This window comes from Argiope bruennichi, chromosome 6 (assembly GCF_947563725.1).
Source record: "Argiope bruennichi chromosome 6, qqArgBrue1.1, whole genome shotgun sequence".
Taxonomy (NCBI): Eukaryota; Metazoa; Arthropoda; class Arachnida; order Araneae; family Araneidae; genus Argiope; species Argiope bruennichi.
Genome location: NC_079156.1, coordinates 124,980,319 through 125,006,763, shown reverse-complemented (window position 1 = coordinate 125,006,763; position 26,445 = coordinate 124,980,319). Strand labels below are relative to the sequence as shown.

The following is a 26,445-nucleotide window of genomic DNA, read 5'->3' as shown; positions in this document are numbered from 1 at the left end:
AAACCCAATAGATTTTTTGGTTTATAGGAAGACGAAATAAAAAAAAATCATAATTTAATCAGTAAAATATTTTGATTAATAGTTTTTTAATAGAATCTCATTGAATTTCAAACCATTTCATAGCTATTAGTGCAGCTGAGTAATTGCATTCAAAGAAAGTATTTTTAATAAAATGTAAATTTTTATTTAATAGACATGTATAATTCTTTTTTTAAATCTTTGACTTTTATTTTCATCTTGTTTTATAAAATCGTTTTTCAAATTTTTAAATCTCTGGGGAGGTTTGTTTGTTCAAATGAATCATGAAAATATACTCAAAGTAATCAATTCGAACCAACTAGAAGACTCAAGTTAAAAAAAAAAATCTTGCATCACCCATTCGCTCTACGCTAATTCTGTTATAGTACGAGAAGTAATATTTTATATATTAACTTAATTGATTTCCATGTTAAATTCAAATAATAAAATAGGTAATCACGTAAAGCGAAGACTGATGTTAAATATCAGTCCTCGTTTTCATTATTAGAATCGAGTGTAGTATTTAAATTTAGTACACGGGGCTCTAGAATGTTATTTAAGAAAGCTCCAATTCATAATTTATTGAAGTTTCAAATCTATTTTAACTGTAGAAAGTTCTGATAAATATAAAAACTCAATACATCGCCTACAGCATGGAACTGCTGTAACTACACAAATCCCAATTTCTTCACTTTTATAAAGGTTGATTGTACATTTGTGATACGACAATATTATTTAGGGTGAAAATAATGGGTAAATGTCGTTGCAAACGTTGCGGAAATATACGTGGTGAGGATCACGCTTGCTTCATTCACAAGAAATTTGACTATAGGTATTCAATACAACAGCGAGCAGAATCAGATGACACCCTTGATGAAGGAAACGATAAATCTACTGAAAATTCGAATGACGATTCTCAGAATTTAAGTCGAGCTTTTGGACGAAAGGAAAGTGAAAGAACAGAGCTCACAAGTTTGTCTCTATTTCAAAATACTGAAAGAGACATGTCTACAAGATCTGCAGTGAGCTCCAACTATGTACAACTAAGGAGTCCTTCTGATAGTTCCCATTTTCATTCCATTTCAGATTTTCAAGCGATTCAAGTCCAAACAAATCAAAATGCATCTTTTAGGGATTCTTCTATTAATGCTGAACCTAATAACAGACATGAAAATGATTGTATCGAAACCTATAACAGAGAACAAGCTGCTGCCGGATCGAGTGGTATTGATATACAAAATCAAATTGGATCAAGTGGATCGGATCTGATGCATGCAAAACCTGATGAAGAATGCAAAATGTATCTTGAAGAGAGCAAATGGCAGTCTTTGAAAAAAGATAAAAAGGATTTTATGGATGCTCTAGAATATGTTATCAGAAATGCTCTTTCAGATAATAACAATATTTCTGGAACTGCGAATTCCACTATGAACCCTGATCTTCTATCAGGCAGTAAGTAGCCGAAAAGTGGCAAAAGGCAAGTGTCAGAAGTTGTAAATGAGGAACATATTTCACACGAAGTGCACTCTGAGGTTCACAGTAAGAAGACGAAGGTGGCCACCTACGTGAAGGAACCTCATTCTACCAAAAAAGATGACAATGCTGTCGCTGGGCCTTCTGGAATCTCTCCCCGTAAGAAGAATTTCCCTAAGACCTTCAGTAAGAAAGATACTCTTAAACCGAATTATAAAACACACACTGGCAATGAGCCTTTTACGTGCAATATATGTGATAAAAAATTCTATTTTAAATCAAAGCAAGACCGACATTACAGAACGCACACTGGCGAAAAGCCTTATGAATGCGTTATATGCGGGAAAAAATTCAGTCGGAATGATCGTCTCATCATCCATTATCGAGTACATACTGGCGAAAAGCCTTATCAATGCGGTATATGCGAGAAAAAATTCAGTCGGAATGATCAACTCATCATCCATAATCGAGTACATACTGGCGAAAAGCCTTATGTGTGTGAATTTTGTAATAAAGGTTTTTCTCAAAAGGGTAATCTTGAAATACATGTAAGGACGCACACTGGAGAAAAGCCATATAAATGTCCATCTTGTGAAGAGTCTTTCATGAACAGCAGGGATTTTAAAAGTCATCACAAAAGAAAGCACGAGTGATACTAATTTGCAAAGTACAGAATTAATTTTTTTATATTAGTCTGAAGTACCTTGGAATTCATTACTGAGTAGAGAAAGTATTCATTGTTACAATTTTATTTTGAATTTTTTTTTTTACAAATTTTAATGTTTTGACGAAATACATTTATAGATTTTAAACATATAAGCTATTTTTTTATTTGTTATTGACGATGAAAATGTGTTTTTCTGCTTAAATGACTTTATATTTAAGTGTTTATTGTTTTTCATTTTTAAAAAATCTTTTTTATAGTTTTTAATCCTAGTGAAGTGTATTCTTGTGAGTTTAAACCAAACATAGAGGTTTGAGCTCCCTTCTAATAAAACAGTCGTTATTCCCTGCTTCCGCTTTAATTCATATATCGCTACGATATTTTAATTGAAATTCTGATCGACTAATAACTGTAGTAATCGACAGCAATACTTTGATTTTGAATTGGTGTAATAAATTATGTTTTTTGTAACTTGATGATTAATTAAAGAATGAATATTTGCTCTAATTGGAAAATTTAGATTAAACGTAAAATCTATAATGAGTATTAATGAATAATTTCGTAAGTAATCCCTTTTTTCATATTTTGTAGATTTTACTCTACAAAAGATATTTAATGTATTTTTGTAAATAGTTTAATAAGTACTTTTAGTTAGGCATAAGATTTGAAATTCTTTGTGATATTTTTTGCTTTCTAAGAAATTCTTTGTAGTCATTTGTAACGAAGGAATAAATTCAATGAATTCATTGTGAATTTTATTCTCAATAATTTGTATATTCTCTTCTAATAGTAAAGATAAATTTTTTGACAAATGCTGGACAAATAGAAACCCAGCTTCGGCAAATGCGCTTTTTAAATATCGGCAGTTTGCAGATCCAAAAGAGGATTTTGTAATGATTGCTAACAGTTTCATTAGTAATAAAACATAAGAAATTTCGGCATGTTTCCTCAATAATTTCAGAAACAAAAAATTATTTTCACACCATACTAAAATTCGAAGCATAATCCTTTCAAAATACAAGTATTAGAGGCATAATAGTATTTTCTATATTTAATGAATTAAAAAATATTTTAAATTTATTTTACAGCAATATGTTTAATTGTTGAAGTGAAACTCTGATTAATTTAACTTTTATTAACTTTTTATCTTATATTTTAACATTGTGAATGGCCAAGAAATTATGATTCGGCTTATTCATGTCGAGGGATTTCAGTATAAAATGTTAAGGTATTCTTTTATCAAAAATTAAAAATTTTAAACTAGGTACAATTACCTTTTTTTTTTCGTTCTTGAAACATAAGATACTAAAAAGTATTTAAATAAATCCTTTTTTTAACATTTCTGCCCATTCTTGCTATGTAATTGGATGAAATGAAAAAAATGAATAAAAGATAGAAAATGAGGAAAAAGTTATTGAAAAATAAACAGGATTGTGTGTGACTTTTAAAATAGTATAGGTTATATATCTAAAAATTTTGAAGTTAGAATTATTTTATTCAGAATGTTATTAAAATTATATTACATAAAATGTTAAAATAAATATTTTTTTTACCATCAATCCAAACGCACCATCTGTCACAAAAGGCTGTTAGTAAAATATAAATCTGAAGAGAAAACTAAAAGAAACTTATTTCTTCTAAATTCACTTTAAAAAATATGATTAACAGGAAATTCTCACTTTTTGATTGCAAATCATGACGTTTATAAGTCGAAATAAATTGTCAGTCTTATAAAAAGTAATAGTTGACTCAAAAGTTGAATATAATTTTGTCTTCAAAGTTATGTTATTTGGTTAAAAATTTTTAGTGCTTTTAATAAAATTTATTTTGATTGCTCTGATGTGAAATAGCCTTAAATATCTGTTCGAAGCTGTATAGCTTCTGTACAGAAGCTGTACAGCTTAAAGTTGTATTTCTTTAAAGATCTGTTTGAAAGGTTCGTCAGATAAAATATTGTTTACTACCTGCTGTATTTGCTGCCCCATTTACAGTTACTTGTTATTTATTGGTTTAAAAAAAAGCAAAGTACACATTGTTTATGGTTAGCGGTTTTTGGAAAATTATATTTTACCCTTTAAGAAGATTTCCGCCCCTCAAAAATAATCAAGAAATATTAATGCATTACTATTATAACGCTGTGAAATATAATATATCTGTATGCAATTAGATATCAAGAATTCATTTTACAAGCGCAAATCGGATACATACATAGAAAGACTGATTGAAGTTCCAGTCTAAACTTTGAAAAATATATTTGAAAGTGGTACAACTTCTTCTGAAACCGAGTCCCGATTCTTAAAACATTTAGAAAGCTTTTAATTTTTTAGAAGAAATGTCCAACGAGCAGTCAATGGTAATCGGACGCATTTGAATAGAACCATTTCTTTTAAAGATGTTCTTCCTATGATTCTAAAGTTCTATTTGGTTTTCTATTTCTGTTTTTTTTATAAATAGTATTCCTGCATATATTATTTTAGAAGAAATCATATTTAAAATTTCTTAAATATTTTATCAAATATAAAAAAACTTGTATTTGGTCCTTCCTCGCAATATATATATATATATATATATATATATATATATATATATATATATATATAAATTGGGAAGAAAATAAGTTGCAGATTTTTACAGAAAAATTTAATTAAAAATATGTAAATAGAAAATGCAACGATTGAAAAAATTGTATGTCGACCAATTAAAAAAATGATAACTTTGAAGGCGGGACGTTAAACTATATAATAATTCGATGCAAAGTTTCCAAAGTGAATGGAAATCTAATTCTATGAACACAAAAAAAAGTCATTATAAAAATATGCGATAACACAAATATTGCATATAAATTAAGAAATTGTAATACATAATACAACCCTACGGAAATTCTGCTTAATACTGATATGTGTTTTTTGTCGTTGGAATTCTGTTTTAGTAGGGTTTTGATTTTATTTAAATTTTGCTCTATAATTTTCATCGATCATCTACATCGCTCTGGTTCGGAAAGCTTTCCTTCAAACATTTTCTTTATTCTCCTTTTTCTATTGCGCAGTTTAACCAAAAATGGCTCCTGCGCCAGAAAAAAAAAAAAAAAAAAAGATGAAATCTTACCGCTATTTTTTTTTCTTATATTGAGATATTTATTACCGGAAATAATAAGTTATGAACTAATTCTGCTTTCTATTTTCTGAATATCGCATGTTTTGTGATTAACTATGATGTATAACAGCGGTTCTTAACCTATGGGTCGCGACCCAAAATTGGGTCGCGAAGCATATTTCTTGGGTCGCGCTGAGTCGAACCAAAAAAGTTTCAAACATTTTTCATTCAGACAGAAAAGAAACAACCATTAGCATCTAAATTCTCTGAGTTGAAGTGGATTACTGAAGCTGTTTATTTATCAGATATATTTTATTTGAAATAAATAATCTAAATACGTCTATGCAAGGACGTAATCATAATATTATTGAATTAACTGAAAAAATGACATGTTTTAAAAATAAACTCAAATGATGGAGAAATAAGGTTGAAGTAAAGAAACTTGCTTCATTCCGGACTCTTAATTTACTTGTTGAAGACAATAATATTGATATCACAGATTTTGAAATACAGTAAATTATTATTAATCATTTAGAAAAACTAATAGCAGACTTTGATCGATATTTCCCTGCAGACGATGTTTTCAAATATAATTGGGTTCGAATTCCATTTAATTTTGATGTAAGTGATTTGCATGAGGAATTTGTTAATATTAATCAATTTCAAGAACAATTAATAGAAATACAAAGTGATCAAGCACTTCGATACAATTTCTACAAAAAGACTGAATCTTTATGTGCTTTCTGGTTAAAATAAAAAAACCGAAAAGCCAATAATTGTTAAAAAAGCCCTAAAAGTATTATTGCCCTTTGCAACAACATATGTGTGAGGCTGGTTTTTTGGCTCTGTGTATAGTTAAAAACAATTACCGGAACAAGTTAAATTCTGAAATAGATATAAGGTGCTCCTTGACAAGCATTCAACCGAGGTTTGAAGATCTTTCAAAATATATTCAAGCACAAGGTTCTCATTAAAACTGTATGACTTGCATTTAAAATTTAAAAGACTTAACATATGTATTGATATTTCTTTTTTTTAGGAATAAGTCAAAATGTCAATTATTTTCAAAAAGTTATAAATATATTTTAATTTGGTCAATAAAAATTATTAAAAAAACTTGATTATTAATTAAATTTTCCTAGGATCGAAAAGTACTTTTGTTTATCTTTATTATTAAAAAAAATAAATAAAAAATTTGTAAGTTAAAAAAATCAATCATCATCGTAGGATTGAAGATTTTTTAATATATATTTCTCAAATTTGGGTCGCGGCTTAAAAAGGTTAAGAACCACTGATGTATAATGAGAAGAACAGCCTTTACATTTTGAAAGTATTTCCTTTGACCGATTGGGGCGAACACTCTAGAAAGGTCATAAATTTATTGATCAGAACCCCGTATCGGCTTTCATTTTATTAGTAATCTGTCTTTGCATCAAATTCCCATATACACGAACAGGTAGATGGAACATCGAATTAAAATGATGAAGGATTTGTTCAAAAATGATATGTGCAATTTTTATGATGTAACATTTTTGATACTTTGATCGTCATCATTATCATTTATCGTAAATCTGCAGACACGATTTAAATTCTTGCAATGAGGTTAAAATGCCCACATCTCAGCACTTGCAAACTATTACGTAATTCAAATTTATAATCAGTAAATCGTACTTCATCAGCCCAAAATTTGTTGTAAAAGAAAACTGCAAATGATATAAACAAAGAAAATTTTACACATCATCGTTTTCGCTTTCAACGCCATATTCGAAAAAGGGCTTATACTACATTTAAACAATTATAGCACTTGATAACACAGAAGTTATATTAATAATTTTATCAATCACTATGTTATCCATGGCAGTTTCTTCTTGTATTTTAATTATTTTAATTAAATAGGAATTTTTGAGAGCTTCTTGATTACGAGGTAGTTTTCCTTTTCGACTGTTAAATAATTAATAATAATAATAGCAATTCATTTTGAATACAGGGCAAATATGTTTGAGGAATTATTAAGTAATACGGCATAAATTTCTTCTAATTACCCCTATAATGTGGAATGCTTTTTTTTGAGCAATGGCATACAGTTAACCGAATAGTGTGAGCATTTAGAGCCTCTTCTTTTTAATCGGTTCTGGTCAACACTAGTTAAAATTTTCATATAATGATAAAAACGCATTCTGAGTTATGTTCAATTAGCATGTTGCCAACTTACGTATGAAATTCGCATACATTCCTTGTCATTTTCGGCTATTTATAAATACGTTTCAATTCTTATTATTAGATCAAATTCGTTCCCACAATTCTCAATTATGTGTGTCTTCGGAATATTAAATATTAACTACAGCATTCCACATGCACACAGTCAAACAACGCTTTGCAACTCATGCAGTTGGTAAATCCAGTCGTACTTTCCACTGTAACTATGTCATAGATTTCCTTTCTAGAAATTTGCATGACGAATATTGCATGAATTCATAAAATTCTAGAAAAGTAAATTATTTCAAATATCTCAGGTTAAAATATTCCCTAAAAAGTAAAATATATCCTTTTTTTATGTATCCAAGCAAAATTCAATAAACTTGACAAAATCTAAAAAAGTTTGATGAATACATCAGTGAAGTTAGAATAGCAACCCATTTTAAAGTGGATAAAATTCGGCGGACTTCTTTCATTCTGAACTTACTAAAAGACGAAGACTGCATCCGAGATTGTTTAAATAAATACTGAAAAAATGATAAAAATTGTTTTTATGCAATTACATAAAGAAATAAAATTGCATCTCATTTAACGATTCGAATCGTTAAAAAGGACAAGTTCTAACTCGATCTTATTATGTAATTAAATGTAACATTTTCTGTTTTAGAAAAAACTGAATTATAGAATACGTTGTGTTCTTTGATAATACAATTAACGATGAAAGTACAGAAAAAAATCTTTGATTAAAATTAGAAAAAAATATTATATTTCTTATTTATACATAATCCTGCCTCTACTTTAAAACATGCTATTAAAAGGTCTTATTTTAGAGACAATTAGAGAGCCCAATACGTTGTTCGGTTGGTTTGTGGATTAGTTAAAAATTCTTCCTTTGACCACCATACTTCTTCTGACTTAAGGCTCAACTCGTATTTGTTTTAAATGACACTTGAGCCAATGATTAAAGCTGTTGGAAAAATAAAATTAAATAGTAATAAAATCTTAAATTTTATCTACTAAGCGTGATAAAATTGCAAGCAGCTGATGAAATGAATTAATTGAATCCAATAACATTTACATTTTTATTTACCTTTTTATTTTTTTACTGTTGGTTTGCACGCTCGTGTTGCATTCAATGTCAAAGACTAAAGACCAGTGCAAACTATGCATCATTAGTGCGTGTTGTATATGGGGCCTTAGTATGAATATGTGAGTGTCTCGTCATTAATGAACTGCAACACCAATATTATGCGCACAGCGAGGTTGATAAAAAGTTTATTTGTATCGAAACTTATCTTTTTCCCAATCTTGGTAGTCTGTAATCGGGATGAAGTTTCAATCAGTCGGAGTGGTCTTCCCGAAATTCTCTCGTGTATTCAATAATAAACTTGTCATGCCAGAGAACGCCTTGTATGGCACTGGTACACGTTAGTGACGGAATTTTAAATTTTAGAAAGAATTCAACATTTTCACTGAATCTATCATGCGAATCTTGGCGAGTTCTTTGGTGATTAATGCCTGGCTTATGGTTAACAGAATCTAGAAATCAAATTTGTCTTTAAGACACGTTGTTTGCAATTGATTGAAACAAAAATTTCATACAAAACTGTACTTGTAGTCAAAATTCCCGTACCTTAGATTTATTTAATTCATTGATTTTTTAAATTACCATGTTTATATGTTTCTGAAAGTACAGACCGACAGACAATGAACAGACAATTTTCTGCATTATAGGTGATAAATATGTGCACCGAATCTTGTCTAACTAGCTCTCTTCGTCTTGTAGTTATTGTGTTAACTTATATTAGAACTTTCGGGCAGATGGATTTTCTGTAAATACATGTTACACAAAATTTGATAGAAATTTACAAATTTGATGTAAAGACCTTATATCATATTTGAATCGCATACCTCGAAGCGTCACAGACAGACAGACACACATTTTTCAAAAAAGTGTTTTTCGAACTAAAAGAGTTCTGAAACGTGGGGACTCGTCAAAATCTCGAGTTCATATTTTTTGACGATTACTATATTTCCTCTGTATTACATATACGAGAAAGCAAAAATGGATCAAGAATGCTATTTCTATTAACTTTTCTGAATATTTAAAAAAAATCAACGTATCTTTATTTCTATTTGATTCTCTGTCTTAAAGCATTTTAGACAATTTATTTTTTAATTATATAAATATTTTTAGCTATTATTTTTTCTTTCGACGTAATTATAAACCGGTTAAACATTATGTCTCTCACTGAAGAACTGTTAAACTGAGAACTGTTATATAATTACTGCAATTTTCTTTCAAAGTATTTAAGCGCACCTTATATTAGGTACAAAATTGCTTTGCTTTCTAAATAGTAAAAGTATTTAATGGGCTACTCCAAATGGATTTGGAATCTTTTATAGAGATATTTCGGTATTATATTTAGAAATAAAGTATAAAATTTTTATTACATTCGACATTTCTTTTTTCTTGAAGTACACTGCAGAGTGCAAACACTTGTTTGAGACAACTATCTATGTGAGACTAAAGAATATTTGAAGCTACCACTTAAAAACCTATCAAACCAAGTCTCGTGAGATTTATAAAAAGAAAAGATTTTTTTAAGTACCGGAGATAGGAACAATAAGAGATAGGTCATATAATTTTGTGGCAATGTAAGTATAAATTATTTACCGAATGGATGCTATTAAAAAGTAAAATATCAGATTATTTCTATACGGATAATGTATGAACTATGTCAAAAATTTTATGTAGTCTAATTCCATAGTGTATATATTTAATATATATAATAATATAATATAATAACATTATATATATATATATATATATATATATATATATATATATATATATATATATATATATATATATATATATATGTATGTATGTATGTGTGTGTGTGTGTGTTATAGAACAAAATTAAAAGTCCTATCTCTTCTGAATATACTATTTCCATATTCTTGCAGCTCCTTTTTTTCTAATTTAGTTATTTCTTAAGCACGGCATAATTTATTTCAACATTATATGGAATCAAACACATTAAAAATAACGAAAATTTTAAAAAAAGGATTAATCAATATATAGCGTCCTTACGCGCCCTGTTCCTTCTTTCCTCTCGAAGGAATTAATTATCTTTTGTAAAAGATTATAGAACTTCAGAATCGTTCTCAAGAAACGGTAATTGGACTTATTATCGGCCAACAATAAATTTCAATTTTAATAGTTTAATAAAATAAAAAACAGATTTTCTTAATTTTGTTTTCTTCCAAATGACTTGCAACTGAAGACTGAAAGCAAATTCTTGTTTGTTGCAACAGAAAACTGCAATTAATTGAGAAATTTTTAAAACAGACGCCTATAATGAGACAAATACATACATTTATATATTTGCTTTTCCTTAGAAATTATTAGGAATAGTGTGAATAAACTTTAATTTTGACACAAGTTTTCTTATTTTACATTTTATAACGACATTTCTAATTTTATAACAATATACTTATAATATATTTGATAAATGATAATTTCAGTTATTGTTTCTAGTTCTATATATATATGTGTGTATGTGTATGTGTGTGTGTGTGCGTGTTTACCAATTAAATTATTTAATGATGTATTAAATTTTTTTACATAAATCATTTCACTATAATGCTTAAGTTAAATTTAACACGAGGTTTACCAAGGGGTTATTTTTGGATCCCTCTGCGATAACTTTTAGTTAATTTTCTTCAAGAAAATTATTGCCGTATTTTATAAGAATATTTTAATTAATTTTTACTTACATTTATAAGACTTAGACATATTATAGGAAATATCATCTTTTTCTTTTCTTTTTTTTAGTTTTGGGGGAATGTATATAGTATACCTACTTTTACCGAAGGAATCATTTTAACTATTCGAAAAAATATTGTTGAGAATATGTACATTTACATTTAAATATGTAACCGTTTGATAGGGACACATATAGGTATAGGTATAAATATAGAAATAAGTATGTGTTAGTAAAATGTGAGCATATAAGAAGCAAGAAGACGAAAATCAGTCAGATAGGAGCTTTTATAAATTGTTAGTAAGAAGACGTGTGAGTCAATGTCTTGGTAGATGATGATGGTAGAAGAATAGATGGTCTTGAAAACCTAGATTAGAAAATAAGGTATTTTTTTAGTAAATAAACACAGAGGAACGGCCTTTTCATCACACCTTAACAAATGTCTTGAAAATCTAAAAGGTTTTTCTACTTTAACTTTATAATAGATAGGTCAATTTATATTTTTTCTAATTAAATACCGAAAAGGGTTATTTTTACCTCTTTGGTAGAAATAGGTATGTGCCAATTCATGTTACACTTAGTGTTACAAATTTAAAAATGCATTTTATTTCATATTTGTTTGATGTTATACATTTCTAGTGCAAATTTTGCTAATGTCTTTATATAAGCCACTGGAATCAAGATAATATGCTGCAAGTCCTAAGCTTAGATGCTTGTTTTGAGTTAAAAGCGACTTTCGTCTTCGAAAAATAGATGGAGGGCGTATTCATGGCGCTCTTAAATGCGTACTGCCAACCTTATAATGTCTATTCTTAAGCACACGAGAATGGACGCTATAAGACTAATGTAGTTGGTTGATTGGCTTATTTGTTGTACAGAATACATATACCTATTGCGATATTCTTATAATTTTCTCATTCATTACGACATAATGAATCTGTACACATTTTTGACAAAAGGGAAAAAATATAGAAAACTGTTTTCAAAAATAATTACGAAATAGTTTATACGAGAATTTTTCGAATAGACTATCAGACGAATAGTTTTTAGACTGAAACGGAAATCTGAAAGCATTAAAACGTTAAGATATAATGAAGTTCGTTCCTATATAATGTAGGACTCGTATTTTCAATTTTTACTCTAAAATATAAATAAAGTCGCCTTCAGGTCAGATTATTTGAAAATGAAGTGATGTTAATGTTCGATCAGTAGAGTTCTGGTTAACCCTTATACAATCACAACTAGAAATTATTTCCTTAGCCAAACGAAAGTAGTGTGAGAATAAAATCAAAATGAATTGGTAACCCAAATAAACTAAACCAAATTCGGTAGGTTTTCTGTCATTTTCTTATGCAAAAGATATATAACGGTTTGGGAAAATAATCATTTGCGTCACACTCACGTAAGTCTTAACCAGAATCGCCCTGAAACATAAATAGTGTACAGATAACATGTCTTATTTCTTTGTGTTTGTTTCGAGAAAATAATACTAATTTTTTTTTAAATTCTATCTGAAAATGTGTCTCTTGAGATATCTGTTTTCTAAAAATTTCTTCACTTTTATGTTTCGGATTCTTTGCTGCATTTTTGTACATCCTACGAACTCAAATGTTTTTTCATAACTTTTTGTAAAATTTTCTTCCTTCCAATATATAAATATTTCATTAAAACAACATTTAAGTGAGAGTTCCACTTTTATTATCAAAGTTTCTTCCACAAATATGTGAATATTAGTGAAATGAACAAAAGCACTATAGCGGTTTGTATATAAAAATTGGGACAGGAAATAGAATAGTGAATTGTTCAGCCAGAATAAAAATAGCATTCCTAAGATTTGTTTTATAAACTACTACTCTGTTGTTGCAAAATATTGTTAAATATTATATTTTTTCTTTCTGAATAAAACATATTTAAAAAGGACGCTGCGTGGAATCCATTTTTGATAAGAAAATCGCTATCGTATAGATTTGAGTAATGTGTTTGTACAGAACAAATAGCTTCCAAACTGAATGCCGCTTGCATTTATGGAAGACTTTAAATCCTACGTCTTTTATATATATATATATATATATATATATATATATATATATATATATATATATATATATATATATTTATCCATCATTATCTTTACGTAATTTGCTTCTAGATATCTTATGCATAGAATTTAATGTAAAACAATTTCTAATTTGATGATTGTACAAAATTACACAGTTAAATTCGAATCTACTTCAAAGTGTATTGAAATTAACTGAAAGAATAAATCAGTTAAAGAAAGATATTCAAAAAAAAAATCATCAAATCATTTTACTGAGATCTATTCAGAAATATTTACTAGAAAAGTCTTTTTTATTAAGAATGCGAATTCTTTCTTTTGAGTTGTTAATAAATTATTACTTGAACATCTAATTTATATTTTAATTCTACGCTGAATAAGGATTCTTCATGTTCTTTTGTTCCACAGATTTAAAACCATCTTCATTTATTACATATGGCATAGTAAAGCAACGACTTGTTGAATTAACTTAATAATAATAAAAAGAAACGGAATATATTCTTCTTGGAATGCTTAATTTTAATTAAAAATGCTTAATAAATAGCTTTTAAATTTTTAATTTCTTTCACTACTCGCTCATTACTCGCATTTATGTCACTCACAGAACTTACTGCACTTATCACAAATCCTATACGCTTAAAGCTGTTGATCCAAAAGAAGGCCAAAGTAATACACTAATCATCTAAAGGGTGTTCCAAAATGAACGAAAGATTTGAATATGTCACCATTTGTGCAGTAAAGTGTTCGGAATCTTATAATAAAGACCATCTGACACATGATAGCTTAGGGTTAGTAATAAAAGAAGCGTTACACGATAGAACAATGTTTTTTCATTGTTGAACAATATTTTAAAAATAATGAACCTCCTAGATCGTGTTATTTAACGCCATTGAATTTCTCTTTATGGGGTTATTTGAAGTCAAAGGTCTATGCCAACAAGCCCACAAGCACGTGTGCAGCGGAGAAGGAAATTCAAAGTTGCCTCAATGAAATTCAGCCACATTTATGCAAAATGGTTATCGGGAATTTCGACAAAAGAGTGCGTATCTGTCAGCAAATCTGTGGGGGCCATTTGGCCTATTCCTGCCTATTATTTCATGCATAACACGTATCCTGTGTACTTCACGATTCAATAAAAATATAATAAATGAAATTAAAAAACTGTATTTTATTGAATTCAAATCTGGCGTTAATGTGTTCTTCTATCGTATAACGCTCCATTTTTAGTAACCCTAAACTTATCAACAGCCAAATGTTTTTTAATAAGGTTGACAACAAGTTACTGCACTCATGGTAGTGAATTCAAATTTTGCTCTAATTTTGGACACCATCTATAATTGTGCTTTAGAGCAGCAGTATGAAAAAGTGGAAAATGAAGATCATTTGTGCCTATGCTAATCTTACGAACTTTTGAAAGTAAAAACTTTGGATTTCAATTTTAATTATTCTTGAAGGTGTATTTGAATGCTAGAAGGAGATTTCAATTGAAACCTTCTTGCAGATTACCATAGTTTGGTATTAAATATAGCCATAAAAATATTGTATTTATATTTCGCGTGCCGTATCGTAATTGGAATTTGGGTTATAATTTAAGACATTTGGGAGTACAGCATGAGAAGCAATTTGTTATTCTGAGGTCAATTTTTCAATTATTTATTTCTCGTTTATTACAGTGATGACTTTAATTTTTTTCACTTTACGATTTTTTTTGATAAGGATAATTAATTAGTACTTCGTTTTTCAGTCTGTTATACTGATTAATAAGTCTTTTTTTGTATACCTTAAATGATGAATAAAGTTATCTGAAAATTTTTAATTGAGGTTTTGATATATTCATTATAATTAATATACTGTTGCAGAAATTTTTCTCCGTATTTTTTTGAAATAAGCTATTTATTAGAAATTAATTTCAAGTTGCACTTAAAAGTGAAATTTCAGGAAAAATGTTCTTATATTCTAAATTATAATTCTTTTCGAATTACATTTTTTTTTCCCCCGAGATGTGTTGATTTCGTAAACAATCTTCAAAATTAAATTTTGTTGATTATCCAAATATTTAATACACTTATTGTATGATTAATATTATAGCATATTTTATTATGTCCCTATTGTTATTATTTTCTCGTATACAAAGTTTAAAGGCAGCATGCGAAAACGGCGTCCTGGCATAGGAGTAGCATGTCTTCCCCGTGCTCTGGACGTCCCGGTTCGGGCATGGTTGTTCTTCTGTGTTCTGTCTGTGAGGTGAGTGAATGCTCCCTTCCCCTGTAAAAAGGGGTTGTGCAATCGAATGTGACGCATGAAGTAGCTAAGCCATACTTTTGGCCCTAAGTAGGCGCTACTGAAAAAACAAGGGACGCTCACTTGGCTTAATGTCAGCGGGCTTGTAAAGTGCCATAAATCAGAACAACAAAGATTGCACGTCGAAAAGTTCAAAGTTTAAATTTGATGAATCTTCATGTTACAGACCTCTCTGAGTGTGAAAAACACATTTTTGAAATTATGTCTGTTTTTTTTTTGCAAACATGCTAATGCGAAAACATTTTGAATTAGAAATATGAAACTTTGTTTATGGACTTAACAACTTATTGGTAGATTTTTGTTAAATTTCGGGTGCAGTTCATTTAGACGAATTTTGTTTACCCAGATTACGAGTACAAATGAAGAGCAAGATAAATAAAATTTGGTACACAGATTAAATATCCAAATGACAAATTGTTGAACTAATTCTGTCAAATAATTTATTTGCTATCTATCTGTATTTTGAATTCGTGGAAAAGCAATAATTTCAATAAGTGAAAATTGGTATATTTTCTTGAGATTATAAATGTAATTCTGTGTGAAATGTTTGCTTCAGTCGATCGAAAAAAACCCCGTCCAAAGTACATACTTATTTTTCTGGTACTTATGTATTAACCGCACGCTGATGATTAATCTTGAAAAAAAATTGTCAACGATGTCACTTTAGATTCAAGCCAAATATCGAATGTATCTTAACTATTATTCACCGTGTAATTGATACACAAGTACTGGTTTCCTTAACTAAATTAAGAAGTGCTGACACTGTCATGTATGGGATTTTGAACATGCAAGCCTGAGCAGTCATTTTGATTACATTCTTGAACAAAGTCCATAACTTTATGAAAAGAAAGAGCGCGCTTTTAATGGATAGTATACGAGAAAGTTTTTGGTGACCATTCCTGCTCTTATTCTAATAGCCTCATTACCACAAAGGCAAATGATTGTCATATCCCCTATGCCACTAACAAGCGTTAACTCTTCTCTTATGCAGCTTTATTGATTTCCAAGGGAGGAAAAGTTCCGCAAGAAGAACCGGTCTCGGAAAAGCAGGAAAGGACAAGGGAGATTAATTGTCTTTTTAGCAGTTATAGTACGTCCTGAAGTTCCTTTATTGCCTTGCGATCCCGTTCTGTTCATATTTTTGGCAGTAATAGGTAATAATGCATGTCTCCTCGATGGCTAATACATGTTTTTATATTATCGGAACGAGGTATGAATAAACAAGTACGGAAATAAGATTGGATTGTGAAATTTTGAATGTAAGCTTTTTTGTCAGTTCTATGGGGCTTACTTTTTTTTTTTTTTTGTAATGACTGAATAAAGAATAGAATATGCATTTGTGCAGTAGAATCCCCATTTTTTTTGTTTAAATAGTAGAATAAAGCCAGCAGGAAGGTCTCCCGGAAACTTTATAGCATACTCTCCAATAAAGGGCTGATATCTCTTTCTTCTCATAAAATTGTAATCCTTAGGTAAGGCTACCAATACCCTGCATATCATTGGTGAACGACAGGAAATGGATCTGGCTCGAATCCAGCGTTTTTATGGAATTTATCCTGAGACTATGTATTTTGGATATCTTTTTGCTGGCCGATTAACATCAAAATTTGACATAAAAATGCAGCTGCAGTCACAACATCAAAAGCCGAATTTCTTGATTTAAGTTTTCGTTTAAGTCATTGTGTTTACATGCATGAGAAAGGGCAGATCTGCAGGAAGAATTGAAATTGGCCATATTATTTTATAAGATTACAGATTCTAAAAAATCTTGATTATACGTCTTAGCTTCGTATATTATATGTTTTTTTATATAATGAAAGTTATGAAAAAATCAAAATTTTATCCATAATTATGCAAGATTTTATATATTTATTTGAATTATTTTAGTGAAAGAAACACTAAATCAAATGAAATCCTTCGATATATTTATTATATGCTAATATATTCTCGCGCTGGTATAGTTTGAGATTCAAGTGAGGGGATTAATTTTTATGGTTTATCTGATCACTATTCAAAATAACTCTACATTCATAATTTTGACCGATGACTTGATGATCAGGATTTTCTTTTCTTTTAGTTTGATAACCGGTTGTAATGAAATTAAAGTCAACGAATTTATATTAGATTAAGAATACTTATTTCATTAAATTTAATATAATTTAATGAAGACTACTATCATAATTTCCGTTCCACTTATTAAATAAAGATTGAAAGTTACCACATTTATTTCTGATACCTCCAAGTAAGACGCTAAATGTAATGAATAAAATTGAGATGAGATAATTTCCAGATTATTAAAATGAAATAGATCAGGTTTCAGAGATAGCATTCCCGAGGACAAAAGTGAGGGTCCGTAGACGCGTAACATAACCACTATACAAAAGTGATCACCTTTGTCCGGGGGCTGTTAACTGGCTTATGAAGCTACCACCACAAGGTATGCTTGCTTAATGTATTTAGTTTTATAATAGGATTCACCACTTATTATATAATACTCAATCGCACTTATCATCAATGAAAAATTTGATTGAGTATGAAGCGTTTGAATCAAATTTTGTGTAATGATTTGTCAGTAGAAGTTTCAGAAGGGAAAAAGTAAGCATTCTTATTTCTATAATTTAATAAAGTCTGAACTAATTTTTATAACATTGTGCATGCGATTTTTTGTCGCTTTTATCCTTAGAAGTACTCTTAATCATCCAATTTGAAGCAATAAGAGGTTTATTTGGCATAGTAATGTGAGCTTTGGTCAGATGAAGACGGGGAAACGTGAGACGGCGGTTTCTTCAATCTTCGCCATTATAATGGAGGGAGAAATTTTGAATCTTAACAGCAAATTTAGGCATCACCAAGTCTACAAATGCAGATCGTTGGTAGAGTCGTGTTTTCAACTTAGAAGCATCTGGTCTGGAAGCCATGTACTTTTTACCATTTCCTTGATTTACGACCATAAAATGTAAATTTCAAAGTAAAATATTATTTTAAATAATATTTTTACCTAGTACAAATTGTACTTATTATATAGTTTCCTATTTCTTACTACAATTACATGTGCATAGGTAAAATTTCAAATTCAATTTATGAACAGCTGACTTAAAGTTTTGTAATCGTAAGGAAACTTTAGTTTTAAATGAAAAGGAACTTACTGTACTACAATCCTCTTCACCTACATCTGTACAAATAATAAGTATGAATGTATGTTTTGTTCTCTGCAATCCAAACTATTTTTCGAACAGCATTGGAATCTGGCAAATATATACCTAAAAGCTATGTGCCCTATAGAGCTATTTTTATTAAGTTAAATATTATTTAATTAAAAATTAAGCACAATTTTGTAGATTACCCTCATAACTTCCGAAAACATTATCGCACTAAAATGAATTTTATATTATTTAAAAATTCAAAACCTTTTCTTTTCAATGTTGCCGAGCGCCGTGGTGGCCTGGTGGTAAGGTCTCGGCTTCGGAACCGAAGGGTTGCAGGTTCGAGACCCGAATCCACCGAAGGACCGTCGTGTAAGGGGGTCTATTGCACGTTAAATCCGTCCTGACCAAACGTCCTCCCGCTGGTGTGGTGTGGTGTAGAGAGGGGCGTGCCAACTCAGGTGTCGTCCTCGTCATCTGACCGCGGTTCAAAATTACGAGGTCCGTCCCGAAATAGCCCCAGTGTTGCTTCAAACGGGACGTTAATATAACTAAACTAAACTGAATTTTCAATGTTGCTAATTTATTAATCGTACAAATTTATACAAAATTTTGGAAAAAACTTAAAAAAATATTTTTCTTACCTAATTTTCCACAATAGATTAAATTACCCTGAAGTTCAATGTATTTTCATCGTCTTATCAACTATCCGATTGCTTCATTTTTTTCCATTGTTAAAAATTAAAGAAGAAAGACCTTATTTAATAACTCTGTAATTACACAAGATAATGAACAAAGAGTGAAATTAAAATTCCGCGAAATTTATAAGATAGACACATCACTACATCCAATCAAATATTTACATTTTTAATAGCGCCATAATATTGTGGTCCCCTTTAGAAAGTTTCATGTACACAACGAACGGAATATATGCATGGAAATTAAATTAAGACAACTTAAATGTCTAGCAATTTCACGGTATCATGGATACGAAGCAATATCTTACAATTTAATTGAAATAAAGTATAACCAATATTTCTAGTGAACCAACTGGTCGCTATTGGGTGGCTAGTAATTATAAATGCAGGTTATCTACGCTAAAGAGATCCAAAATGTAATATACTGAGAGAATCATTTATAATTAGTTAAAAAGTTCAGTTACATTTAACTTCCAGTTTAATTATACATGAGTATCAGAATTATACTGTAAGAACTTTTGAAGATTAAGGGAGCTTAGAGCGAATATATGCAATGATCTTCAACAAGAAAAAATTTATTGATTCGCTTGCTAAATTTTTAATAGTTGTTGAGATTTTATTTGGATATAATTCAGTGATTCTCTGTTTCAAATCATCCAAACTATGAATTTTTCCTGCTTCTTGACTATTTTAATAAAGTTCTGTGCAAATTAAACAAAAAAACAATGAAAGTAATCATAAAGTCATTAATTCCAATCATTAAATAATTACAATTAACAATTACTATCAATATTAAATAATTAATATTAACAATTAAGCATTATTAAATAACTAGAAGGTGTACCCGTCTAGACGGAAAATAATCCTATTAACGATATCTTGGTTATGATGATCAGTTTAGGTAATTATCGATTTAGTAGAAAATCTCATGCACATTGGTAAAGTGTTTAAGAAATAATGAAAACTTATTATTTGCACTGCACTTTAAAAGCAGTACGTAAAAAAAAAAAAAAAAAGAAAAGAGAAAATAACATTAAAATTTTGATTTTCCATCAAAGATGTTCTAAAACACTCAAATAAAGATGAAAAAAGAGTGGATTGAAACAAAGAGTGGTGCATTAACAGAAAAAAAAGATGCAATGCCGAATATAAAATAAAAATAATGTTGAAAGAATATATAACCAATAACTTCCAACCGAATGAGAATATTAAGAATTACCATAAACACGAAATAATGAAATTTGCAGATGTAAGCTTATTAACCTTTGTTACAATCCAACATCAAAAAATATATAAAGAACGTGAAGTTTACTATAATATATTAATTTTCCTTCATTCTGAGCGTTATTCGCAAACAGATAAGAACATAAAAAATACCGTCTCACTTGCTAGACACTAAAATAGAAGCTACGTTCGATGATGATAATACATCAGGCAAAAAGGCTGGGGATAGTTTTGAGTTTACTTAACCTTACGATAGCAGTTTATGATTATATATACTGATAATGGCATATTAGGAAAGGTATACAAAACAGAAAAAATAATAATGGTAAGATGGAATTTCTGAAGATCTCGAACACTTTTAACTTCACATTGATTGATGTTTAATATGTGTATGCTTAGAGTAATGGCGAAGAACAACCGTACGCAGTGAGCACTTTAGATATAAAAGCAGTAAAAACAATTTAAACAGATATCTGCAAAACAGATAATATAATCATAACCAATTCTACATGATTATTTAAAGTATCAGCAATCATTTTTAGATTCTTTAGATCAGGTATGTTCTATTATTGAACAGACCCCGCTTCAGCATAGAATTGTAAAAATATGTACTCATAAATGATTATTTATGAAAATTGATAATTGTTTTGATATTTTTCAATCAATTTCTTTATTAAAATAGAAAAATTTCTGCGATAAATAATGAAGTATTGTAATGTTGAAAATATATTTTACTAATTGGCCGATAGATTCATACGGATCAATTCATCAGTAGAAGAGAAACTAAAAGTTTGATGATCAAAATTTTTAAATCTAAAATATTACAGTGGAGAGATATTTTTTATATTTAATTTAATGTCACACAAATCGCGAATTTTAAATGATCATATTTAATTATATTAAATTGAACCCTATATGCATATTAATACTTCATTTGAAAGTCTTAAAAATTGTCCTAAATTTATGACAAATAAAATTAGAAAGAACATCCCTGAAGCTTTAATGTACTTTTTCATCAATTATTTATCTTCCACGACCATTTTTGTACTGCCTGAGTGCACAAGCAGAGGAAATGCGTTTTCTGAATAGATGAAATTGATTGAATTGACACTCTGGATAAAAGATAAAAGATTCGAGAACATGAATTTTAAAAATTAGAAGTTTTCGAATTATATTATCACTTAATTAATATTTTACAATAATTAATATTTTATAATAATTAATATTTTCAATTAATTAATATATTAGTTTCAATTGATTACTATTTTAATAAACACTTTCTATATGGAATAAATTCTATCATTGAGGACTTCATAGTGGTTTTGAGTATTATATATTCTTTGAAAAACTTAAAGGTCTTAGAGTTTACTGATGAAATATTAAAAGTACTCACTTTTTATTTTCTATAAAAAATAGTATAATAAATCATTAGACAATAAAACATTTAAAATAGCATTCGCAGCAAAGTTTTTCTCTCTTCAGACTCCATGTGTGGTTTACATATTACTTATATTATAAACTGGTTGAGTATATTTGCAGTTTGAATGCTTCATACTATTTTAAAACGCTTCAGTACATTTAAGCATGTTTGTTTTGTTTCTTAAATTGAAAAGACGTTATTTTAAAAATCACTATCTTATTTTCCTTTTTTTCTTCTTGTAGCTTTAACTTGTTTTTTTTAACCAACTCTTTGCTGAATTACAGTTTCAGACGAAAGAAAAAAATCTATGGAAGCACTTCCCATTTTTTTTTTATTTATTCAATCGCTTAAAAATTGCCTCTGTAGTTGTATTTCTTGCCTGGGGGGGGAGAAGTTAATGAAGTATATGAATTCTCATGAAAAATCTTCACATTTATGTTGAAAATGGAATTAAAAAAATTAGTTGAAGAATCTACAATAAAAAAGAAAGCTCTTCCTTTTAAATAAGGAAATGAAAAATTGAGAGCCTTACTAAATTGTATGAGGAAAAATATTTCAGCAGAAATGGGTCTATAAAAAGTTAAATTTTTCCGAAATATTTCTCATCATTGATAAAAACAAAATAACACCTTAAAAGTGATACTGCTGAAAAAGGTTTTGTTAATAGAATGTCCCTTCATCAATTTGTGTGGTAATAATAGAATGTTCCTGCTGTTTTATTGCTATAAGCTATACAAAATGGCAATATTATTGCTGTATTTTGTTGCTATATGCAATTTTAATGCTATAAATAAGATTTTATGGCCTCGTGTCAAGCAAAAATTATTTCGCAAATAGGTTAAACATGCTTTCAATATAATGAAAAAAATGTGCATGTTTCCACCTATCTAACGAAGAGAAATGACATTTTGATATATCAGCCTTAATTTATACTGGCATTAATTTTTTAAAAAAATGTATGTGCATGCGTGAATTTTCAACGCAAATTATGGTAACGCAAATGCGTGAATTTTCTACTCCAGTTTGGATAACGCTATGCAGATTAGACATTTTTAATTTCCTTTATTCTGTTTTATTTTTTATTGAAAAGTACTTGGGAATGAATCTGAAGGATCGATTAATTAACAATGTTTAATTTTAAATGCATCAAACATTAAGAAAATAAATAGAATCGTTTGAAATATGCATATCCTCTTTAGTGTGGGGGAAAAAACTGAAGCTTACTCATTTCGTGGTGGGGAAATGAAAAGATTTTTTTTGGCGGAAAAGTTAGTTTTTAATGAATAATTAAAATTCTAATTAAAAAATTCAAAAAAAGGGACCCCAGTTGCACATTCCCGACCTCCAAGGTTGCATGTGCCAAATTTGGTAGCTGTAGGTCGGCCTGGCCTGAAGAGCGCCAACACACACACACACATTGAACTTTATATAAGTATAGATTTTTAGATTAGTTCTATTTTTTTAATCTTACTAAAAATCATGCACTAAAAATTATAATCCGATTTTGAATCCAATAGATAATGTGCAGAAGACTTAATTTTGAAAATTAAAGATAAATGTGGTAAATACTGCATTTTTGTCTCAAGATACTTTTGATGAGCATTAAATTATTGCTTTCCCTTACAAGTGCATAACATGAAAAAAAAAAAAAAAAAAAAAAAAAAGATTGTTGAAATTCAGTCGACATCTGCGGTGGAAGTTACGGTATTTAATAGATCCAGCGTCAGAGGAAGGATTCGAGTACCACGGAAGTTAAAATGCAATTTAGATTATGATTTTTTTTATCATGTAATGAATACCAGATCTCTTTTTCTTTGAAAATGTGTTGCATCATCTTTGTATTTCAGACAAAATTTGCATTTATATAAGAATATTTATTCCCTTATTGTTATCAAATTATTCTTTCTAAAGAAATTAATTTTCAGTACTTGTCAGTATGTTGAGTGTGTAAATAAGTAACAAGAGTTTCCACCGCGTTTCTTTACACTTCTTTAAGTGCTTAAAAATGATTTATTTTGAATGGACATGTTAATTTCGAACAATGATCAAAAGGCGTGGAACATACTGTTAATTATCAGCAAAATTTATGCTAGTGAGATATTTGAAATAGAAACCCCAAACTGCTAAAGATGAAAGGATTGCAGGATTTGTTTTATTTTATTTTACTGATGTTATATTTCTTCTCTGTAAATTTTTATTTAATAGACATATATAATTCTATTTTTAAATCTTTGACTTTTATTTTCATCTTGTTTTATAATATCATTTTTCAAATTTTAAAATCGCTGGGGAGGTTTGTTTGTTCAAAAGAATCATGGAAATATACTGAAAGTAATCAATTCGAACCAACTAGAAGACTCGAGTTAAAAAAAAAAAAAATCTTGCATCACCCATTCGCTCTACGCTAATTTTGTTATAGTACGAGAAGTAATATTTTATATATTAACTTAATTGATTTCCATGTTAAATTCAAACAATAAAATAGGTAATCACGTAAAGCGAAGACTGATGTTAAATATCAGTCCTCGTTTTCATTATTAGAATCGAGTGTAGTATTTAAATTTAGGACAAGGGGCTCTAGTATGTTATTTAAGAAACCTCCAATTCATAATTTATTGAAGTTTCAAATCTATTTTAACTGTAGAAAGTTCTGATAAATATAAAATATCAATACAACGCCTACAGCATGGAACTGCTGTAACTACACAAATCCCAATTTCTTCACTTTTATAAACGTTGATTGTACATTTGTGATACGACAATATTATTTAGGGTGAAAATAATGGGTAAATGTCATTGCAAACGTTGCGGAAATATACGTGGTGAGGATCACGCTTGCTTCATTCACAAGAAATTTGACTATAGGTATTCAATACAACAGCGAGCAGAATCAGATGACAACCTTGATGAAGGAAACGATAAATCTACGGAAAATTCGAATGACGATTCTCAGAATTTAAGTCGAGCTTTTGGACGAAAGGAAAGTGAAAGAACAGAGCTCACAAGTTGGTCTCTATTTCAAAATACTGAAAGAGACATGTCTACGAGATCTGCAGTGAGCTCCAACTATGTACAACTAAGGAGTCCTTCTGATAGTTCACATTTTCATTCCATTTCAGATTTTCAAGCGATTCAAGTCCAAACAAATCAAAATGCATCTTTTAGGGATTCTTCTATTAATGCTGAACCTAATAACAGACATGAAAATGATTTTATCGAAACCTATAACAGAGAACAAGCTGCTGCCGGATCGAGTGGTATTGATATACAAAATCAAATTGGATCAAGTGGATCGGATCTGATGCATGCAAAACCTGATGAAGAATGCAAAATGTATCTTGAAGAGAGCAAATCGCAGTCTTTGAAAAAAGATAAAAAGGATTTTATGGATGCTCTAGAATATGTTATCAGAAATGCTCTTTCAGATAATAACAATATTTCTGGAACTGCGAATTCCACTATGAACCCTGATCTTCTATCAGGCATTAAGGAGCCGAAAAGTGGCAAAAGGCAAGTGTCAGAAGTTGTAAATGAGGAGCATATTTCACACGAAGTGAATTCTGAAGTTCACAGTAAGAAGACGAAGGTGGCCACCTACGTGAAGGAACCTCATTCTACCAAAAAAGATGACAATGCTGTCGCTGGGCCTTCTGGAATCTCTCCCCGTAAGAAGAATTTCCCTAAGACCTTCAGTAAGAAAGATACTCTTAAACCGAATTATCAAACACACACTGGCAATGAGCCCTTTACGTGCAATATATGTGATAAAAAATTCTCTGGGAAATCAGATCACGAGCGACATTACAGAACGCACACTGGCGAAAAGCCTTATGAATGCGTTATATGTGGGAAAAAATTCAATCGGAATGATCATCTCATCATCCATTATCGAGTACATACTGGCGAAAAGCCTCATGTGTGTGAATTTTGTAACAAAGGTTTTGCTAAAAAGGATAATCTTAAAAGACATGTAAGGACGCACACTGGAGAAAAGCCATATAAATGTCCATCTTGTGAAGAGTCTTTCATGAACAGCAGGGATTTTAAAAGTCATCACAAAAGAAAGCACGAGTGATACTAATTTGCAAAGTACAGAAATATTTTTTTTATATTAGTCTGAAGTACCTTGGAATTCATTACTGAGTAGAGAAAATATTCATTGTTACAATTTTATTTTGAATTTTTTTTTTTTACAAATTTTACTTTTTTGACGAAATACATTTATAGATTTTAAACATATAAGCTATTTTTTTATTTGTTATTGACGATGAAAATGTGTTTTTCTGCTTAAATGACTTTATATTTAAGTGTTTATTGTTTTCATTTTTTAAAAATGTTTTTTATAGTTTTTAATCCTAGTGAAGTGTATTCTTGTGAGTTTAAACCAAA

The 26,445-nt window shown here is 29.3% G+C and overlaps 1 protein-coding gene across 1 annotated transcript; it reads left to right on the top strand.

Moving 5' to 3' along the window:
- Positions 1-767: 767 nt before the first annotated feature.
- On the top strand, positions 768-26,131 carry LOC129971976 (zinc finger protein 112-like). Its single transcript, XM_056085956.1, has 3 exons — positions 768-1,388; positions 1,479-2,140; positions 24,823-26,131. The coding sequence occupies exons 1-3, from the start codon at positions 768-770 to the stop codon at positions 26,129-26,131; spliced, it is 2,592 nt and encodes an 863-aa protein (XP_055941931.1).
- Positions 26,132-26,445: the final 314 nt, after the last annotated feature.